This window comes from Acipenser ruthenus, chromosome 27 (genome assembly GCF_902713425.1).
Source record: "Acipenser ruthenus chromosome 27, fAciRut3.2 maternal haplotype, whole genome shotgun sequence".
NCBI lineage: Eukaryota > Metazoa > Chordata > Actinopteri > Acipenseriformes > Acipenseridae > Acipenser > Acipenser ruthenus.
The window spans coordinates 511,257-532,628 of record NC_081215.1 but is presented as its reverse complement, the minus strand read 5'-3'; the positions used below and the strand labels follow the sequence as shown (position 1 = coordinate 532,628).

Sequence of the window (21,372 nt, the reverse complement as noted above, 5' to 3'; positions counted from 1 at the left end):
AACGTTGCAGCGGGACACTGTCGCTTTAAGAGCTTATACAGAAATTGGTCATGTTTGTACCGGGTGTCGGGGAAATATTTGAGTTGTTGTTTTATCGTTGTGTGTGGTCTTCCTAGTCTGTGTGTGTGGGATTACATTATATTAGTCAGCAATAAATACATAAAAACCAGGTCCTTATATGTTACATTTCTGTCACTTCCATTGAATCCTATACAGCAATTGTCTAGTTTGTTGGTACGGGTCTTTTTCACTTTACACTGTTTTGGTTTGTATTTCAAAGTTAATTTGTTCTTTGAATTCTTCAGTTTTATATTAGGTGCTCGTCAAACACTTTTGGGCGTGTCTCTTCAATTCTTTCCCTATTGCTGTACCCCACCCCGGTGTTTTGTGTCTCTCTTTGTTCACTAACCCTAAACCCCCGCCTCACCCCAGTCACTCCCAGAGCCCCTCCTCTTCAACTCTATAGAGCCGACGCTCTGTGTGCCCGTCGTGGATGCGCAGTGCGGCTGCGCGCACAGAGAGTCCGGCTCTGTAATAAAAGCAGTCCCCTCCCACTCCCACTCCCACACACAGACCGACAGACGCGCACATGCTGTCTGCGAACTCGGATCTGGCATCTTCAGCATCACTCTGAATCTGTCTGTCCCAGTCTGATCAGACATTTCACCCGAACATTTACAAATTAAAAAAAACAGGTAAGAATCAAATGCAAGTGTTTTATTTAATTGCTTATTTATTTTTATTATTATTATTATTATTATTATTATTATTAGTCTGACTTATTTACGTATCGCGTGTGTTTATATGTATTTGCTATTAACTTTAGTTTTGTGTGTGTGTGTGTGTGTGTGTGTGTAGATTTATGCTCTCTTTCCAGTTCATTCATTTTATATCAGTATATTTTCTTGCCTGTGCAGAATTTCAACTCTCTGCTGTGCTCAAAGCCAGTTTCTGCAATATTACTGTACTTTATTAAATTATTGTATCCAGACCATTTAATTCCTAACATAATACAGACAAGGGAGCGGCGCTGGTTTCTCCGGACCAGAAAGAGAACCGGACTGTCTAGCATTACCCCGTTTTGTAATTAGCCCTTCGGTTTGTAATGAAAATGTCACAGAAACAACCCGAAATGAGTCTTGTTGCAAGTGTCAGTCGGGTGCAGCAGCGGTATACACGTTTACCAGTCACGGCTGTCTAGTGGTCCTCAAACTTCGTATAGTCAACCGCTGCACGCTTTCCCGTGCGATTCTGACAGCGCCTGGTTCCTCTAATACTACGTTTACAAAGAAGTCCAGCGATTCGTTTTGCACTATCAAGCTAGCAAGCGCAGATTTATTGTCGTGCAGCGTTGCAGCGCGAGCTGAGGTTTGGACATCACCCCGTCGGCGTGCCATTGATGAAAGCGAGCGTCAGTGGGACAGATTCATTATAGCCGCTATTTCTCATTAACCTTGAGTGTGCAAGCTTCCTTCCCTACCGGCGTGGGCTGAATATAGTGCTTAAGCACCGTGGCAAGCTGTGTTCTAGGTAGCAAATGCTATACTTTCTTAAACGACATTTTTATATGCAAATTCAAAACTAATTTGTTGCAAAATTGCTGTAGATTGTGGTGAATGTTGAACCCACACAACATTTGGTCAGGGTGTGGTATACTGTCACACGCAGTTTCTTAGAACAGTTATTTACACAAATGTAAATCATTGCATTTTATTCTGCTGCCCTTCAGCTGCACGCTTTTGTGATTGTATGATTTATTTATTTTTTTAATCAGATTCGATTAAGACATTGATATAAATCAAAATCATAAACGGGCATCTGGTAGAATTACTTTTTTTTCTATAATGAATCTAATTGTTTTTTTGGTTTTTTTTAAAATATTGATTCTTACCCGAACACTTTGCTGTATGTTCTGCATAATGATGCCTCAAAGCAGGAAAGTGAATAGGAGTAATAATATCATTAGAAAGCCAAGCTCCTTTTATTATACAATGTACTCTGTGTTGCATTGTGAGGATGGGTCAGGAGGGAGACTCAAGCTTCATGAAGTCCAGCCACAGAAAGGTCAGAAATCCTTCTCTATCGTCAAAAAGAAATATTGCAGTTCTTAAATATTACTGGTCAGTTGGCTTGTCCAATAGAATACTCATTCTAGAACACTGAATATTCATTCTAGAATACAGAATGCCCTTCCGTGGTTCTCTTGTGTACTCCGTTGACAGAATGATTAAATTTTCCAGGTCTGCATGAATGGGGATGATTATAAGTGGCATGCAATATATTAACAAATGACATTACCAGTCACCAGTAGAAATCAGTGACCCACTCTTCCCAGTCTGTAATAAAGCCTATCTGTATGGAATTGCATACCTTCCCAACGCAGTCAACTGTCACACGGCACTGCCCTCTAATCCGGGTGCTATTGCTTAAGCAAAAGCATTGTAAAGTGTAGTACAGCACAGAGAATGCATGGGCAATCATAGTAAAGCACCCTGCTTATTTACCATGGCCTGCATTTCCAGTGTTGCATCTAATTGTAACACACCCTATAAAAACAGGGTGCCAGTTCAAGAGAGGACCTTATATTGTCCTATAGTTAGACATGGAAATGCGATCACACCCTGGCAGAGAGAAGCAGTGGATCACAGTCAAGACTCTGTCTGCTTTAAACTGCAAAGCCTTTACATTGTACCTGGCATCGGTCAAATCAGCCAGAAGTAACGGCAGCTTGGAAGCGATCCAGTTAAAATAGCATCTTTTCTCAGCTCATGTCTTTACTCCTAACACCGCCTCGTGCCTTTCCTAAGACGCACACACAAAAAAAACCCGCCTGGATCCGAAGCATCCAGTGAGTTTCAGTGTGGAAGACGAATGCTGCATCTTGTCTTTTTTGTGTTTCAGTTTCTTCTGAAACAAGCGAACTGCGTCGTGCTTGGAGCGAGCTCACTGGTTGCTGCTAGGGATTGTGGGAACAGATGGTCGTTGGAAGACAGGGGCTCAGCAGGTGGACTAGCACAGTCATTAACATACACAATACCATCCCCACTGCGATTGCATTGCTTCTGCTCTTGCAAAGTAGCCCAGGCCTTCATCCTTCTATTCACAGAGCATCTCTCCCCCCTTACCGCAGCGTGCAGGAGAAACAGAACCTTTCACTGCTCCGCATGATTCAGCCCCTACTGTCAAAGCGAATCACACAAGATAATCTCTCCTGTGGAAAAAAAAAACAACCACTATTTACAACACCCCCTTTCAATGTAGTCTTAAACGAGGCGCTGCGTTTTCTGCAGTGTTTGAGTTGATTGCTTTGTGTTTGAATGTAGCCCGAGGTGTCTATGCCGTGTGTATTGCTGGTTACCCTCTGTGTTTGCGTGTGCAGTGTTCTCTGTGTGTGCAGGGCAGGCGGAGCAGCGTTGAAATATTCTTTCAGTATTTCAAGCAAGCGCTCTTCTATAGAGTAGAACGGGGGATATTAATTTCACTCATCATTTCTGTATTGGTTTCCTTTGCATGCCATTTTTTTATACAGTGGTGCATAAATACATTATAAAAATGAACACGCTTTCTTGCAGCTGTAGCTGAGGTAGACTTTATTTCAAGCCACACTGTGTTTACAGTTAAAAGCATTATATAACAGTTTCACATTTCTGTCCCAAGTGCACTGCAAAACAACGCATATTTCAAACCTTTTAATGGCTTGAACAAAAGCTGAGACTGTCAGGGTTACCTGAGCACAGAGGTTGATGACCTCTGCTCTATCAGCACCATGTACAGTAACAGACAGTGTGATATATAGCGATGCACTGCTTCAATCTCAGAGTGGTCTGTTCCATATAAATCTCATCCTTTTTCATCACCAGGTTTATAATGTAATCAGGTGTTCTCGGTTGAAATATAGCCTTGTACTCCTGTAACCCGCACTCAGCCTATTAAAAACAATTGTGAATCATAACTGATTAATGCCTTTGCAAAGCGCCCCTCTGCCTGTTTTGTTGGTCTATAAAAAATTAAATCAGCCAGGTTGTGCATGAACTTGTTTTTGGTGGGTAGTTTTTTCCCCTCTTGTTGTCTTTAATGTTACAAGCACCTACCTTGAAGTGACCGGACCGGTAATTTACAGCTGTGACCCGATCCCTGGTTTAATGGGCACAGCCAGGTCCTGACCTGGCTGGAGGTTAGCTGTGAATCCAACAGCTAACGAGAGGCGGTGACTGTGGGGAGGGGGGTGGGGCATTTATAGACAGAAACACTAAACAAACACCTACAAGATGAAGAGTCAGGTATGAGAACTCAACCAGTGAACCGTCAGGGATTCGTCCAAACCTCACTACATTCCAGGCTATCCCTAGACAGCACAGCACAGCGCACAGACACACACACACACACACACAGCAAGTGCAGTAAGACAGGACAGTATAGCATGCATTGTGCTCTGTATAGAATTTCACTGTCCCAAACCGAATCTAAAGCTGGCTATTGTATTGAGCACAGCATTTCGATTCGAATATGCAGTTCATTCTCTGGGTGTCTATTGATTTCCTATAGCTGCCAACAACCCAGGCTACAGAAAACAAGCTGTTCTCTCCAGGATAGACAGGGTTTATGAAGGCGTATTGGCGTTGGCTAGATACAGCGACACACTTTAATACTACCCTCTCCATCCCAAAATAAATGAATTGTGGAAGATCTGTTGCACAGTAGACGCCTTTGGGCCGAATACCATCCGGTTTACCCCTGAGGTACCTCTTTTGAGCTCGAGGGTGCGAGAGGCAGCTGGCTTGCTTTTTGTGCTTCGTTTGTCTCCATCGGGTGGCTAAGTGGGGCAATGGGTTTTTAGCACATTTTATTGCCATTGTGTCTAAACGTTAATGCTTTTAAAAGCGCTTGGCGTGCAAAGTCCCTCGTCCCTTTGGCTGGGATCACGCTGTTGTGATTTAAAAAGGTCTGGGGGGTGTTCTGCGTCTCTCGAAGGAGCCAGGCTGTGGTGTTGCCTCTGTGTTAGCCTGGCTGCTAAGGCTAAGGGAGGAAAGTGTGTGCTTTTAAATCCTGATGACGGTGCAGTTGTATTAGTGGGAGCTGACCACTCCCTCCTTTCCCTGTGATCCGAGACGCCTTGTTAAAGCGGAGCCCGTGTGGAATTGGAATGTGATTGCCAGGGGAGGATTGGTTCAGTGCAGGGTCCTGTCACAAGCTAGACTGCACTGCAATCAGGAGGTCCATGGTTCGAATAATCTGCCATGTTTAGTGTTTACATTGTAGTAGGTGTGCAGTGTAGCCCGATTTTTTTATTTTACATTTCTTATTCCTTCACTGTGTTTTCCTTTTGCAATGAAATGCTGTACATATGCAGGTAGTCTTACACACCTAATTTTCCCAAAATGATTTTTTGCTATTGAACTCTTAAAGTCCATATTTCTTAAACAATCGCTGTGTCTAAATGCGTTTCAATGCCTTCCCCCCGTAGCACCCCTTCGGAGAGGATGGCTGCTCGTCCCTGGTGCCCAGCCCTGCTCCTCACCTTGCTGCTGGTGGGTGACTTCGCCCTGACGGACAGCGCCGAGCCCGGCTCTAGAAACAACAAGAGGGGCTCCTCCCAGCAGTTGACGGGCACTGCCAACTACCTCCAGAGCCCTGAGCTGTGGGCACAGCAGCCAGGGCACCACCGCAGACAGGGAGGCCGCAAGGACAAGGCCAGAGAGGTGCAGCAGCTGGGCCGTCCCGAGGATGACGGACCGGGCCTGGAGGGGCTGACCCCAGTGAGGCTGGAGCAGGGGGAGAGGGAGAGTCGGCCCTCGGCCCTACAGGACGAGCACCACGGAGGGGAGTTCCAGGGGTTCGGGCTCCCCTTCCACGAGCCAGACAACCACCCGCCCAGTGCAGAGTCCACGCTGAAGGGCAGGAAGCAGCACAAGAAGCACAGGGGCAAGGACAAGGCCAGGCACGACAAAGGTGAGGGGTCAGGAGCGTTCTATAAACACAGGGCCTAAGGGGTCAGGAGCATTCTATAAACACAGGGCCTGAGGAGTCAGGAGTGCTCTGTAAACGCAGGACCTGAGGGGTCAGGAGCGTTCTACAAACACAGGACCTGAGGGGTCAGGAGCGTTCTATAAACACAGGACCTGAGGGGTCAGGAGCGTTCTATACACACAGGACCTGAGGGGTCAGGAGCGTTCTGTAAACACAGGACCTGAGGGGTCAGGAGCGTTCTGTAAACACAGGACCTGAGGGGTCAGGAGCGTTCTGTAAACACAGGACCTGAGGGGTCAGGAGCGTTCTATACACACAGGACCTGAGGGGTCAGGAGCGTTCTATAAACACAGGACCTGAGGGGTCAGGAGCGTTCTGTAAACACAGGACCTGAGGGGTCAGGAGCGTTCTGTAAACACAGGGCCTGAGGGGTCAGGAGCGTTCTGTAAACACAGGGCCTGAGGGGTCAGGAGCGTTCTATAAACACAGGACCTGAGGGGTCAGGAACGTTCTATAAACACAGGACCTGAGGGTTCAGGAGCGCTCTGTAAACACAGGGCCTGAGGGGTCAGGAGCGTTCTATAAACACAGGACCTGAGGGGTCAGGAACGTTCTATAAACACAGGACCTGAGGGTTCAGGAGCGCTCTGTAAACACAGGACCTGAGGGGTCAGGAACATTCTGTTCACAGAGTTATTGAAAGGAGATGACAGGAGATTGGCTAGTCATGAAACTGTCCCATAATATTCCATGAATATCAAGCTGTATTTTATTCACAAAAACACAGTCTGTCCCTTATCTTTTCCAGGATCCTTTTTATAAAAAAAAATAAAAATAAAAAAGAAATAAAAATAAAATAAATTGCACAACATTTGCTCATTTGGAATATGATCAATTCCCTTAAAGGACGGTACCAATATGATAAAGGACGGTTTCACCAGGTACCCATATGAAAAAGGACGGTTTCACCAGGTACCCATATGATAAAGGACGGTTTCACCAGGTACCCATATGATAAAGGACGGTTTCACTGGGTGAGTTGCCAGTTTTCTGTTTGTTTGGGGAGTGGAAATGAAATTTGAGCAGCTTATTCAATTTCTAACATTATGTAGCGCAGAGAGGAGATTTTCCTTTCCGTTCCCTGGCTCCACACATCATTCAGATGAGATTTCCAGATGTCCTTGGGCTTCTAATACAATATATCATCATGGTTATCCATTCAGAACATGTCAGCACTTCACCGCGTTCATCCCACACAGCCAGTGACTCATCAATCTCAAGTATCTAAAGATGTGAAATGAGAAGCAAAGGAATTCTGAATGCTGATTGAATGCCGTTTATTAAAAAGCTCAGTAAATATGCAGCTCTGTCCTTCATGGATTCGAGCCATCATATCTCCAAGAACGACCAACTCTATTCCTATTCGTTCTGTGACATCAGAAAATGAAGAACTCTTCCAAACAATCCTCTAAATCAGCTGGAGCCTCAGCTTTTTGCTGTCGTGCTCCTCGTTTGTGGAACTCTGTTCCGGCTGACATTAGGCAGGTTCAAACACTGGATTCTTTTTAAGTCTAAATTGAAAACCTACTCTTTTGACTGCGCTTGTATATATTTGGTTGTGTTGTACATGTGGGCTCTCTTGCTTGGTTGTTTAAGTTTGTACAGGGTTCTGGGATGCCATGGTGTGAATGGCGCTGTATGGATTGTGTTGTGTTGCTCCAGCTCTAATGATCACACTCTAATCCTGCACCAGGGCGCCTTGTGGATCCAGAGCCGGGTTTGCTGTTCAAGCAGGTGGAGGTGTTTGATGAGCCCCCCCCCTCGGAGAGTGCCTCCCCCTCCTCACCCCCTGCACCCCCCTCCTTCAGCACCAGCTACACCACCACCACCACCACCCTGGTGACCATGGCAACGAGCCAGGAACCCCCTGCACCACCCCCCGCCGCTACACGACCAAAGGTATGTCCGTCCGTCTGACTGCCTGCCTGCCTGCCGGACTTCTGTCTATCTCCACTCGTTGCTTCCATATCACGCCTATATATATATATATATATATATATATATATATATATATATATATATATATATATATATTTTCTTTTTAGTCGTATTGTGGGTTATGAAATCTGTTCCTCTGCTACGTGATCTCTTAATTAAAGCTGATTGTGTCAGAAGTTAACTGACGTAATTAATTCCTGGCAGGTGTAGCGCTAAGTGAGCCAAGCTGGAGAATTTAATGAAATTGCTTTTCGGTTTATTCCGGGGGTATTGCTCCCCTAGGGTTGCCGCTACATCTGTCTGTTTTCACACCTTGCATTTCATAATGAGATTCCCCTGCACCTCGGTGTCTGTCAGTGCTGCTCACCGCTGCTGTGCAATGGCTCAGCATTGTATTCTGTACTGCTGCTAAGAGAGCTGATCAAAACTGTACTGCACCTGCTGACCGGAGCAGAATTACACTGCTAGCATATATATATATATATATATATATATATATATATATATATATATATAGGTAATACTGTTTAATAGGGTCTGCTGAATAGGTACATACGAGTATTTCAGCTGATCCAATTAAAAGAAATTGCCACAAAAAAGAAAACTATTTTACTTCTCCTAGATCACAGACAGCCCAGACCTGTCGTAACCAACCTGATTTGATCATGTCAGGCTGTAGAGAATGTGTCTGTCCCTTTAGCCCAGGTGCTACAGTGCCACACACACACTACGGTTCTCTCTGCTGTCGTCACGTTGTGTGCAGCGTGGGACTGTCTCGGCTTCTCTTCTTGTTGCTCTTTCTTTTTCCTCCCTGCTCTTGAATCATTAATCATCTCCAGCTTCCTTCAGCATTATCTGGCAGACGCGTTCTAATCATTGTTTCCGTGGGCTAATTATGTCTCAATAAAAGGCCGCTCTGCAGCCGTGGCTGTGGAGGGAACAGGCGCGCAGCAGCGTGGATGTCTGCAAGCTTGCTTTTAATAAGCTGAACCAATGTGTGGCAAGGGCCATTAGCATTTTCACACTTCACACAATACGCGCACGGCACAGCGGTGCCCAATTATCTGCCTTTGGTATAATGCTTGATCATTTATTTTTTGCTTTTATGAGCAGATTGGTGTTGACATGTGTTGGTACCACGGTGAGTGACTCGGGTCAGCACCCGTGACCCCTCGTTACAATGCCCTGTGTTCCCTTTCTCCCTGAGGGAGCTCCCCCTTGGGACGGTGAAATCCATTATTGTGTCTTGAATAGAACAGCTTTTCAGAATCGCTGGAGATAACTGGTTGTTACCAGACTGCATGGTCTAGTTTCTGTGGTGTAAGGGTTAGGGTTACTGGTCGATCCACCCAGAAATCATACTGCAAAGGGACAGAGTCCTGTTTTACTTGTTAGGGTTATCTGGGTGCACACAGCTAAAAAAAAGATGCAGAAGCTGTCAAGGTGCAGTACGGGGTTCTAAATAAAGAGCCCCAATCAAATGTTCCCATAGTAGAAGCCTAGTAAAGTGTAGTAAAGCATAGGTAAACATTGTAAATAATAGCGAGGTATGGTAAAACCTATTAATAAGCATGGCAAACAAAGGTAAACTATGGGACATGGATAGTAAAGTCCTGGGAAATGGAGGGTAACACTGTCAGAATACCCTGGGAAACTTTTAGAATGAATTTCAGTCACTCACCAGTACAGCCTAGTACCAGCGTTTCACTGTTTTCTGAAGTGATTTGTGTACAGCTGTGTCTCTGTTTTCAGAAACCCTCGCAGGGGCGTGTGAGGTCAGACGGTGATGTCATGCCAACGCTGGACATGGCCCTCTTTGATTGGACGGACTACGAGGACCTCAAACCAGCATGGCCCTCCTCCAGGAAGAAAGGCGAGACGCAATTCTGACTAAATATTTCAAAACAGTGTTCACACTTCTGCCTTGTCACTTATCATAAAGTGTTACCATGCAGGTACTCCAGTAGGGATGCAGGTAAGACTCCCATTGCATAGCACTTTGAGCCATTCCAGGTTCACTGGGAATTTAGGCAAACCACTAACTCTCAGTAAAACCAGGAACGTCTCAGACCGCTTTCCAATGGGATTCCTGTTTCCACCCCTGATTTTGAATGAAGTAATTCCACGTTGCTTACATGCAGCAATATCAACGCATTGAACTGCACCATACTAAAATGCTCTCTATGCAATCATTTCCCAGTGCAGTACCATGCATTCTGAGCACTGTGGGCAGGATCGGGGAGACTCCATTTCCACTAACTTTTGAAAATCAATTCCCAATTAAATCCCTTGGAAGGAATTTCAATTGGAATTGCTGTTTTAGAGACGTAATAATCACCGTGATTGGTCAGCTGCTTTTAAATTGAAGACAGTTTACTCCACTAACAATAAACTGTTGCCACTGTGAGAAGCTCATTTTACCAGAAAGCTGCTAATTGCAAATTTCGATCAATGATGAGTTGGAATTGATTTTAAAAAAAAAAGGGACTGGGAATTGTAATTGGAGGTTCGGAATTGATTTTAAAAAGGAACAGGAAATGACCCAACCCTCAGGTGTGTTGAGTGCCCTGCAGTATTACCAATGCAGTCTGGCAGCGTCCTTGACCGCAGTGTTTCCTGCAGACAAGCGGCGCAGTAAGAACCTCAGCAGCGGGAACGAGACTCTGGAGGGTGAGGCCGAAGCCGAACCATGTGACCACCACCTCGACTGCCTGCCCGGTGAGTGCCAGCCCAGGCTCCGCCCCTCTGTTTGTTGTTGTCTAGCCCTGCTTTTGGCAAAATACTTCACTGTGATTGGTTGATTTGCGCTCCCTCTCGCTTCCCCAGGGTCCTGCTGTGACCTCCGCCAGCACGTGTGCAAACCGCACAACCGCGGACTCAACAACAAGTGCTACGATGACTGCATGTGTGAGGAAGGTGAGTCCTGAGCACAGACCTGGCTTTGTAGACGTGCACAGAGGCTTGTAACGAACCTCCTCCGAGCGGCTGATGGGTTACTGACACCCGCGCGTGACCCTTGCTTCCCTCTCGACTACAGAGCTTGCTCTTTAGTTGAACGGTAAGGCGTTCGTCTTTGAACCGCGAGGTTAGCGCTTCGCGTCCAGTCCTCGCCTCTCTGTTCAATCCAATGGGATGAGATGCTGATTCATTGCAAGCTCAGGCTGGGATTGAAGCTTGTTCTTTGTTTCTCTGACCAGGACTCCGGTGTTACGCCAAATTCCACCGGAACAGGAGGGTGACACGGCGACGTGGCCGGTGCATCGATCCCGAGTCTGCCGACAACGACCAGGGCTCCTTCATGACGGTCTGAGAGCAGGAGGGAGCAGTGATGCTCCACGCCACACATATCCAGGCGTGCTAGAACAGCTGTCTCCACGCAAGGCCAACGCGACGTCAGCTGTTTCTATATTCAACGTTTCAGTTCTGCTTTATCGTGGATTTCTAGGGATCTTTCTTTTTGTAATATATAATACAGTATATCGAAGATTGTTACATTGTACAAGGATTTTGTCTTTTATTAAATGTGTTTTGTGTTCAGTTCAAGATGCCAAAACTGCTGTGAAATCACTGCCCTTTTTTTGTATAAAGAAAACGAATTTCATTTCCAGGTGTTTTTTATAATTTTTTTTTTTTTTTTTAACAATTCTGAAATATAGAAGAGATGAAAACTGAGATTTTATTTATTTATTTATTTATTTATTTGGGGGGGTTTATGTGCCGTAAACGACAGGCTGGTGAGCTTGTGTACATATACAGAAGGATTGCCATGGCCGAGTTCAAATCAGCATGAAGTTTTAACATCTACTCTCATGTAATGGAAATCATTGAATACTAATGAAGTTGAGGGTTTGTAATAAGTAAGATCCGGAGAGGGGTCTGGTGGATGCTGTGATGTTGTGACGTACTGCATGCATATCTCCAATGACTGTTAATAAAGAGAGGACTACTATCTAGTGCCTGTGAGACTGAAACCAATGTGAATGCATTTCCTTTTCTTGCTGTTGAACACCGGGGGATGGGGGTACGCCTCGGGTTATGTTGCTGTCATGTGATTATGTTATTTTAATCTGTAGTTTGTTTGTTAGAAATAAGCTTGTCTATTGACCTAGTTAAACCAGCCTGCTGAAGTGGTGCCAGGGGCAGCTGAAGCAAACTTGCGAGGAAGGGAGGAGAGGGGAAGGGAGAGGGAGAGGGAGAGGGAGAGGGGGAGGGGGAGGGGCACGCTCGTGCATCTTATTTCCACATGACCGCCTTTCACAGCTCGCTGTCATTGAGCTGGGGTCAGGGGGTCGGCAGAGGGTGACCCCGACACAGGGAAGCAGTGTATGGAACTGGCCCACCATCTGCCCCGATTGTGTAACAGGACAAAGAGATTTATTAACAGCAGAGTGTGAAAGACAAGAGAGAAGGAGAGAGCAGAGTGGAGACGCACAGCCCGAGTCCCTCAGCCACTCGCTCTCCCCAGACTGTTTAGCTGCCTCATTTATACAGCAATAGCCCTTCCGGAGCAAACAAAGCAGCTATGGTCAGTAGGGCTATCATGGTTTACTTGTCTGAGTCTAGGCTGGTGAACATCCAGCTTTCAATAAAGAAAGAAAGAAAGAAAGAACCTTTTTTCTCCTAATTCTCTAATTTTTCCACCATTTTATCAACAAGAAACACCCAACAGCAGAGTTAGAAAACCCCAAACAAGCAAGCGTCGCAGACGTTTCATTTAGGGGCTTGTGGGAAGTCTCATCTCATCGTTAAGTCAGTTTTAGAATTGGCATTAGTTTTAGCATTTGCTGGAAGATGAGAGGAAAACCAGGCTGTCACAATCCCAAGGTGTAAATTGCTAAAGCTGTTCTCAGCATCAGCAGTGCACAGCCGGTGCTATACATTATAAACACAGCATTCCTCAGCAATTTATACATAAAAAACACAGGCGTGAATTGAATCATACTTTAGGGAACCTGAAACTCACAGGTGTGAATTGAATCATACTTTAGGGAACCTGAAACACAAAGGTGTGAATTGAATCATACTTTAGGGAACCTGAAACACACATTTCTGCTGCTTTCAGAAGAGCTCAGGTGTTGGTATCCTGGTAAAATAAAGAGATCTGTGATTTTAAACATGAAACTGGATTTGAACGCAGGTAGGATCATTTCTCTACATAATTGTAACCAGCTCCTAAACTCCACTCCACAGATGACACATTAGAATTCACCACAGACACACAGCTGTACCTTATAAATACTGTATACTGTGTGTGTGTATATATATATATATATATATATATATATATATATATATATATATATATAGGCTATATACAGCACTGTACCAGGCATCACCAGAGTGACCAGAAGACAAACAAGCTCTTCAGAAACAACGTGAGGAGAGAGTCACGCTTGGGAGCCACAGGAGCAACGAACAGGGCATCTGGTCCATAGAACAAACAAACAGATGGACAGGAACTGGAACTGAATGGTGGTGAAAGAAAACAAAAAAGATTGGCATTATAAAGCTCTCTGCAGCCAACTTCAGTGGCTAGTTGTGCACACGAAGCTTGACACTAACAACTTATAAATGCAGACCCTACTTCCTCAGATTTAAATGCCATCAAAGAAGCTGCAGTTACAACATTCTGCCACCGTGTGGCACTGTGTGCTCTGCCAAGACCCCATTAAAAGTGAGCGCCAAAGAAAAATCGGCAGCTTGCTGTTGTGATCACTTTAACAACCTCTGTGCTGCATTTGAAAATTATTTCAGCTTTCACAAATAATGGTTTCAAAGGCATCAGACAATAACGCATGATGCATGCTGTAATGGTGCTATTATAGACATTAAAGTATCAGTATGATACCATTTTAGCACATTACTTCCACGAACCCAGCACTGGAACCAAACAAAATCAATAATTTGAAGAAAGCCGCTCCACTGTGGTTTTCATTGTTAATAGCCCAGTTACAGAGCCCAGCGGGAAACGTTTTGTTTGCGTGATGATTTTATGACACGTTCAAATTAAGATAAGTCTAAAAATAGAGAAAGAGGCGTGTGCAGTCATTATCACGTCAAAGAATGACACGCTGATAAAGAAAAAAAAGAAAATTATAAACGGTCTCTGCCTGGGCATTCAAAAGGGTTACATTTGTATTCAACCACACAGAGCAGAGAGAGAACGATGAATCACACAGCTATGGAAAAAAAATACATCTTTGTTGACTGTTAAAAAGCAAGTATTTCATGTGATCGTTTTATATCCAGTGGTGAAAGAGCACACAAACACCGACTCTTAATCAAAGGTCGTGTTTTTATTCAGACTCTGTAAAGGTTTGCGATGGTAAATTGACACAGTAACAGCTGCATTTTTAGACTTTCCGGTTACCACACTTCACCATGGTTTTACCACACGCTTTACTACACTTTACTGTGTTTTTTAGGCAGGGTTTACACCTTTGCACGGAAACACAGGTTTGGTGGGATATTCAAAATTAAACTGAAATGCAACTTTAAACTAAGTGGTTATGAAGTTATATTCCCTTCCTTATATTTACTTTAAGTATGTGACGCGTTATGCTTTGCCACTTTTTTCACCATAAAACGGTAAATAATTAAGAAAAACAAACCAAAAAATATTTAAGTGCCATTTAAGTCTTAGCCCTCAAGCTGATGGTCTCCTAGCAACCTTTTGGGCGGTGCGTGGTGCTGCAAAGCGACTGTGCGCGCGTTCACGGAGACCATTCTGCGCAGATTCTGAACAGTTTAGCCAATGGGCGCGTTCACGCAGATCATTCTTAGAAGATCATTGGCTGAATTTGGTCAGATTCTGCACAGTCTGCGCAGAATGATCTGCGTGAACGCACCCTGTGTTCTAATCACATGAAGGGACAGGCAGGAGTCACATGGTGTGAGTTTGCGTTGGACTGTAGAGACTGAGGAAGAGAGAGAGAAATAAGTTGCAACAACAGGGTGTACCCAAAGGACATGGAAATACCAGCAATAAACTTGAAGGTAAATACATATTATTTTGCATAGACAGCTATGGCTAAAAGTTTTGCATCACCCTATAGAATGAACACATTTTTGGCTTCATATTAAAGTCAAATGAACGCTGCTGAATAATGTTACGTTAACATATGGCATTACACCGCTTTGTATTTTTCCAGATACTTAACGAAAAACTGACAACAATAAAAAAGTGACATTTCGAAATCTAACATGAAGTAAAATTGTAGAGATGCGAAACTTTTGACCATAAGCTGTATATAACTAGTGTACAGCCGTCCCAGCACTGAATGTGTTAATAAGTCGTTTTAAATTCGTCTACACTTGATTAAAATGTCAGAATTAAGGAAGTGCCACCGCAATACACGGCCCTGAGTTGTTATACAGCACAGTTATTGTACTGTTCGTAAATACATGCCCTTTCTCACGTAATTGGTTCATATGTCAAATTCACCCTGAAAGTTCAGTGTTAAATGACATGTTTCAGGTGTGTTCAGTATGGCACACCTGGACTGAGCTAATGAACGAACTGAGGGGTTGCATGACGTTTAAACAGTTCTGTGTACTGTACAGCAAACTTAAGTACTAGTGTTCAGCACACACTGTAATAAACAACTGTGTCATAATCGCCATCTGAATATAATAATTATGATGATGACAATCCTTATCTCCACTCCAATTTCTCTTTCCTTTCTTCTGACACTAGGCTATCGTCTTTGTCCACTGGCTTCTAACAACATGGTGAGTGAGCTGAGCAAAAAGACACACCTTTCTTCTCCTGTTTTCCTTTTGCTGTTTCAAGGGTGGACTCCACCATGATTAGTAGAAATTAAAAGGGGGTTGGGTGGAGGGGTCCGTTTAGGGATAGAAGTACTAGAGGAGTTTATCATTGTCTTTTTGTGTTTAATTTTTTTTTTCAATTGTAAAGCATTGAAAATAATCCCAGTGTGATCCATCCCCTTGTGAGTCTGCTGTGCAGGTTCCCAGCCCAGGAGATGCAATGACAGCCTTGGATTGTACCCTGGTTATTCTGTCATGTGGAGTCACTGGTTTGAATACCCTGAAGCGGTTTAAAGTGTGTGTGTTATTTAGAAGGCCAGCTCATCAGCAGGTCTTGTGATTGTGAGCCTCACATGAGTGCGGTTTCTTCAGTTCAGCACTAGCTTTGTGTCCCTTTCTCTCTGAGCAGGAAAAAACGCTGTGAGATTAGCATCCAGCTGGGCAAATCTTATTCCGTCAAAGCTTGAAAAACATCCATGCTTTTTAAAACTGTGTTTTGCGCTGATCATGTCATGCCTGTTACACTCTAGGTGAACACCATATCTGCCTTGAATTTCATCAACATTTGTATCAGACTCCAGTCTACCTTTCTGATTGCATTTGCGTTTAATCCAATAAACTGTTGATTTTTATACAAATTTGTAAAGACTACTGTACTGTTTTATTTATTGTAGGGATGTCTATGAGTAATGGAATATACCAGCATTGTGTAACAAGCCCTTTCCAACCAAAAATGGTATTTCCATATAACTGAGGACCGTGCTAAAGGATTATTATATTTAGAGTAATGGGGTCGAGTTTAAAGAGCCTATCAAGCTTATTATTATTATTATTATTTATTTAACTGTATTAGGGTGGGACACTTCTTGTATACAATTTTGTGTGTGTCTTGTGCTTCCCAGGGGTTGTATGTACCCGTGGCTCCCTTTATCTTACGTTTGGGGTAACTTCACCATTCTTGCCATTGCGGTTTGGGCCATCGCTCAGAGGGATTCCATCGACGCTGTGCTCATGGTGAGTTTACAGATCTCTAACCTCATTCGAAACATGTCAGGAAACGAAAGGAGTTTCAGTTGTGAATGCAGCAGGGGATGGTGGAAATCACCCTGAACAGCCTACAGCAGCACAGAGATACTTTCCAATCCATTTGCAATGTCTTATTACTGTACAGTATGCTGTTGTACCCGGAACTCTTTCAGCTCCAAGTAACTGGGCAAAGAGATGCCGGCTAGTTCAATTGATTCAGTGTCTTTTTATAGGAGCTTATCCAAATCCGGTGCGGGTTAAGTGGTCTGCTGTGTTGAGCTGAAATTGTTGATGGAGATTCAGTTCAGAATGTAAAAAAAAAAAGGCTAATCTCTTGGATCGCTTCTACAATTGCTGCCCTTTTTCAGTCCTTTTTTTCCCCCCAACAATTTCTCTTCCCAGTTTTTGATTGGAATGTCGATAACCATCCTGACGGATATCATCCACTTCGGGATTTACTACCCCAGCGGGGCGATTGTGTCGTCCTTGTTCCGGTTCTGCGCCGGCATGGCGATTCTGAGTCTCATTCTCAAACCCGTGTCCTGCTTCTTCGTCTACCAGATGTACCGCGAGAGGGGCGGGGAGTACGTCGGCTTTGGTATGTAGTGTGAACACACCAGCAGCACAGCACGCAGGCGCAGGACTCTGTCCTGTACAATGCATCACCACACAACTGTTTTATTTAGTGATTGATTCAGAGTTATAGCGTATGGTACAATATAGCACAAGGTGGAACGGTTTCAATGCACACACAGAAACACTGGGGTTTCATCTGTAGGCTTGTTCTTTGTAAGTTAAATCAACAGCTTTGGAAAGAGATGGATTAAGGTCCCTCTCTCTCTCAGCCTAAACACACTGGCCCTTATCTTCCACTGTGGGCAAATTGCCCATGCAATACATTTAGTAGGGAATTTGCCTGTGGTTTGCCAGTGGGGGGAATATCAGGCACAGTTTTCAAAGTAAATTGATCATTCGGAGTACTGTAAAAGATGTCTGGATGGATTTGTGGAGAGATAGATAGATAGATAGATAGACAGACAGACAGACAGACAGACAACGCAACCAGAATTTTTTAAACAAAGCAAAAATGCAGGTTCTTTATTTAACAAGTACTCAACCTCAGTGCATTGTTTTGCTCATTGCATGAACATTGCATGAAATATATCTTTTTTTTTTAAATCCTTCTTTTACAGTATTCAAACTTTCTAGTCTGGTCCGTGAGGCTTTTCACACAAACGTCCTTCTCTGAGTTGCACTCGTTTGCATGTTCTTGTGTCATGTCTTGCTAAGATTATGTTTCTCAACTTCCTGACTCTCTTTTTTTCTCCTTTTCGGGTTTTCTTTTTGACCCTAAGACCTGGAGACTTCTTCTGTAGACAGCCGATACACGATGGACAGTGTTGAGAGTGTCCCCCACAGTCGTCACTGCTGAAACCACCACCCCATCGCCCTCCTTACCCCTCCTGCCCTACTGAACGGTCCTCTTGATCCTCTGTCTGTGATCTTCACCTCTGACCTTCATACCTCCACCTCTTCACCTCTTCATCCTTCACCCTCCTGAAGCGGGACAAGAGAGCTGCTTGATGTCTTGTGTGCCTCCTCGACCAATCACATGCTGCTTCCTTCCCCGTCAACCAATCCACTGCCAGTTCACACCCTGTTTCCATACGGCAAACCAATCCTTGTCCACGCTTTTCAATTTGCAGCCAACCAATCAAAGTCATTGCTGCTTGCCGGCAGCTCTGGGCTTCGCAGCTAGCTAATCCGATGGCTTTCTTTGTTTTTCCTTTTTGTCTTTGTAACAGTGCAGTGAAGGAGCTGCAACCTCTGCGTCCCGTCAGTTTGTGACGGCTGTGTGCTTTGCTTCGTCTCTCTGTGTTCCTGTCTCTGTCTTTGTGGTGTTGTTGTTCTTGTTGTTGCTTCTGAAGACTGTTGCAGGTATTTTAAGGCTGTTGTACTCAATGTTACATATTTAATATCTGGGACCCCCGAAAAAACAAACTGTTGAGTCTCGAGGATCCCAGTGCGCATTTGTTTGTTTTTTTAATAAAGCATTTTTAAATGTAATGTGTTGAATTTCCTAGCAGACCCTCTGACGGCTGTCTTCTGGTTTGTTTACTTGTTTATTTTTAGATAAAAATGATCTAATAAGTGGAAACAGTATTTATTTGCCTTTTACAAAAAAAAAAAGTTGATCAGCTTACTTATGGGAAGTGTTCGGGGGAAATAGAAAGGGAAGTAACATTGTTCAAAACCACAGTGTAGACAAGCCAGTACATCTGGATATTGTGTCACCTGTGACTTTGCAATCAAACTCAGTAATGCTATACAGCTTTAACCCTTTCAGTGCCGGCACCTCATCTCACCGCTCTTTACAGTTCTTAAAGTACTGACAGGACTTTAAAGTCCCATATGCCAAAATAAAAATAAAAATTTGCATTCTTCAGCTCGACAAAAATAATTCAGGACTGAAAGGGTTAAAGCTGGCAGCCCTGCAATGGAAAGGAACGGATGAGAATAGCCGCTGTAGCCCTGTGTCAGCGCTTCTTCACGATGAAGGTGATTATTTCTAGTCTTGTTAACGTTTTCTCTGACCCACGCTGTGTTTGTGCAGGTTTACCCAACGTGACTCCTAACAGAGACTCTTATCAGTCGATCGACCAGCAGAACTCAGGACCGGCCATCCCCCCCTATTCACAGGCAGGAGAGAGCAAGGCTGGACCCCAGGCATACTGAGGAGGGGAGAGAGAGCGGCCGTGATACTGCCCTCCCAGGACCAACGGAGGTGCTAAACGTTCAACGGAAAGTGACATTTCTGGGTCAATTTTACTAAGCTTCAGCTTGTGGGCAGAGTTTTCACACCATTATTTTTATGTATCCGGTGAGAAAGACTCCACAGACAGAGTTGTATCTCTTAACCGTATTTTGCTCAGTGTTACTGTCAGGCGGTATGCTGTTTGTGTATTTATTTAGTTTTAAATGTGACATGCACCAAAAGTTAAAAATCAACATCTGGGGCATGTAACAATAACTCATAAATAGTGTGCTGCCTACTGTAATTTCTTGAAAATGTTTTCTATTTGAACTGGAGCAGAGGTTTAGTGAACCTGACCATTGTCTTTGCTAGTACATCATCTGTCCTGGCTGTTTGCTACAAGATTAAAATGGCCCATATGCAGTAGTAAAAATATAAAAAATAATAATTCTGTATCACGTCTTCCAGACTTGAATATCTCTTCCAGCCACTAAAAGCCTCCACAGCATTGCACGGCAGTTTCACCCATTCCAGGTTTTACTATGAGCTTGATGTTTATGGGTAACAAGCTCAGATGTGTCTTATGAAACTCCTAGCAAAACCAGGAATGGATCAAATACCCATGCAGTGGGAGTCTTATTAACGTCCCTGGATCAGCAACCCAAACGTTTCACGTGTTTCATCTACTGTATCGCTTTTGTTTTGTATGTGTTAATCTGTTTCGCTTGTCTTTACTATAAAAAGAAAAATGATATTGTAATAATCAGACTCAATTTGTACATAGTTGTTGTTTTTACAGTCAGGAAGGTGATACATCCTCATACAGTACTTCAACCCGTCCCATTGATTTCTCATTCATGTCCACCGCCCAGATAGGGAGACGACATGCCTAAAGTGGGTGTCCTCTTACAATTTCACTTTCTCCAGTATAGCGCTGCTGTGCGGTAACAGGATAGTGCGGGTTTTGATTGGTACGTGCAAATGTGCTGACGGTGAGTGTTTTACAGCACTTCAGTTTCGGCTCATTGCCCTGCCTTTTAAAACAACGTGGCGTTGTGCTCGTGTGTATTATCCAGGGGGTGTATTTCTGTACAGTTTCTCTGTATTTGCCCTCGGAGAGAGAGAGAGAGAGAGAGAGAGAGATGTAATTAATACCCTTTCTTCTCCTTCCTGCCTGTGAAGATCATATCATATATATATTAACCCAAGGAGAGCTCCAGAGACCATGTGCCTTGTGTTTTGTTTTTCGACCTGAAGAAAATGATTTATCGCCAGGACCTCTCTGTGGTGCAGGGAGAACAGATTGGTTGTGGTCATAGGCTTTTTTCTGTGCAGTTTTAAGAAATCTGTGAAATAAAACATACGATTTTTCTTTCCAGGATGATGTGGTAGTGACCTTTCACAAAATGTGTGCACCCTATTCATTTTGTTTAATACGCTGCCTTTTCGTAGACTAGAGAATAACAGTGAATATTTAACTGGTAATTTTACGTGGCGGTGTTTTGCGTAAATCGCCTTTAATAAACTTGAAACGCATTAATGCAAGGCTTGTAATGCGAAACATATAAATTGCATCTGTATGGGTGACAGGAGGCGACTGGAAGCGTCTTCCTTTGTAAACGGCAGCGTGAGATCTTAATGAATGACTGACCGGGCTGTTAACGACTCCTCTCCGCAAACGATAACGAGCTGGAGACGCCGAGGTCAAAGACGGAGGGGGGCTGGTGAATTAAAAAGCCCGATGATTAATTGCCGACTCCTTGCCTTCATTGATATGTGAACCGCTTTTATAACAGCAAAGTCAATTCACAAGATTGATGCGCGCGGGAGCCGCGCGCTTCGTTAACCTTGATTGC

The 21,372-nt window shown here is 44.0% G+C and overlaps 2 protein-coding genes across 4 annotated transcripts; both read left to right on the top strand.

Annotated features, from left to right (window-relative positions):
* Positions 1-561: 561 nt before the first annotated feature.
* Positions 562-11,566, top strand: LOC117963774 (draxin-A-like). 2 transcript variants are annotated; one of them, XM_059002392.1, is made up of 7 exons: positions 562-695; positions 5,465-5,949; positions 7,721-7,926; positions 9,718-9,838; positions 10,588-10,683; positions 10,792-10,881; positions 11,163-11,566. In XM_059002392.1, the coding sequence occupies exons 2-7, from the start codon at positions 5,481-5,483 to the stop codon at positions 11,273-11,275; spliced, it is 1,095 nt and encodes a 364-aa protein (XP_058858375.1). In that variant the 5' UTR covers positions 562-695; positions 5,465-5,480; the 3' UTR covers positions 11,276-11,566. The 2 variants fall into 2 exon arrangements, with proteins under 2 accessions (XP_058858375.1, XP_058858374.1); XM_059002391.1 differs by lacking the exon at positions 562-695 and adding an exon at positions 2,961-3,004.
* Positions 11,567-14,798: 3,232 nt separating this feature from the next.
* Positions 14,799-20,892, top strand: LOC117425460 (type-1 angiotensin II receptor-associated protein-like). Of its 2 annotated transcripts, none has more exons than XM_059002301.1 (5): positions 14,799-14,961; positions 15,662-15,696; positions 16,638-16,749; positions 17,164-17,359; positions 18,117-18,849. In XM_059002301.1, the coding sequence occupies exons 1-5, from the start codon at positions 14,935-14,937 to the stop codon at positions 18,191-18,193; spliced, it is 447 nt and encodes a 148-aa protein (XP_058858284.1). In that variant the 5' UTR covers positions 14,799-14,934; the 3' UTR covers positions 18,194-18,849. The 2 variants fall into 2 exon arrangements, with proteins under 2 accessions (XP_058858284.1, XP_058858283.1); XM_059002300.1 differs by lacking the exon at positions 18,117-18,849 and adding an exon at positions 19,376-20,892 and having other exon boundaries at positions 14,814-14,961.
* Positions 20,893-21,372: the final 480 nt, after the last annotated feature.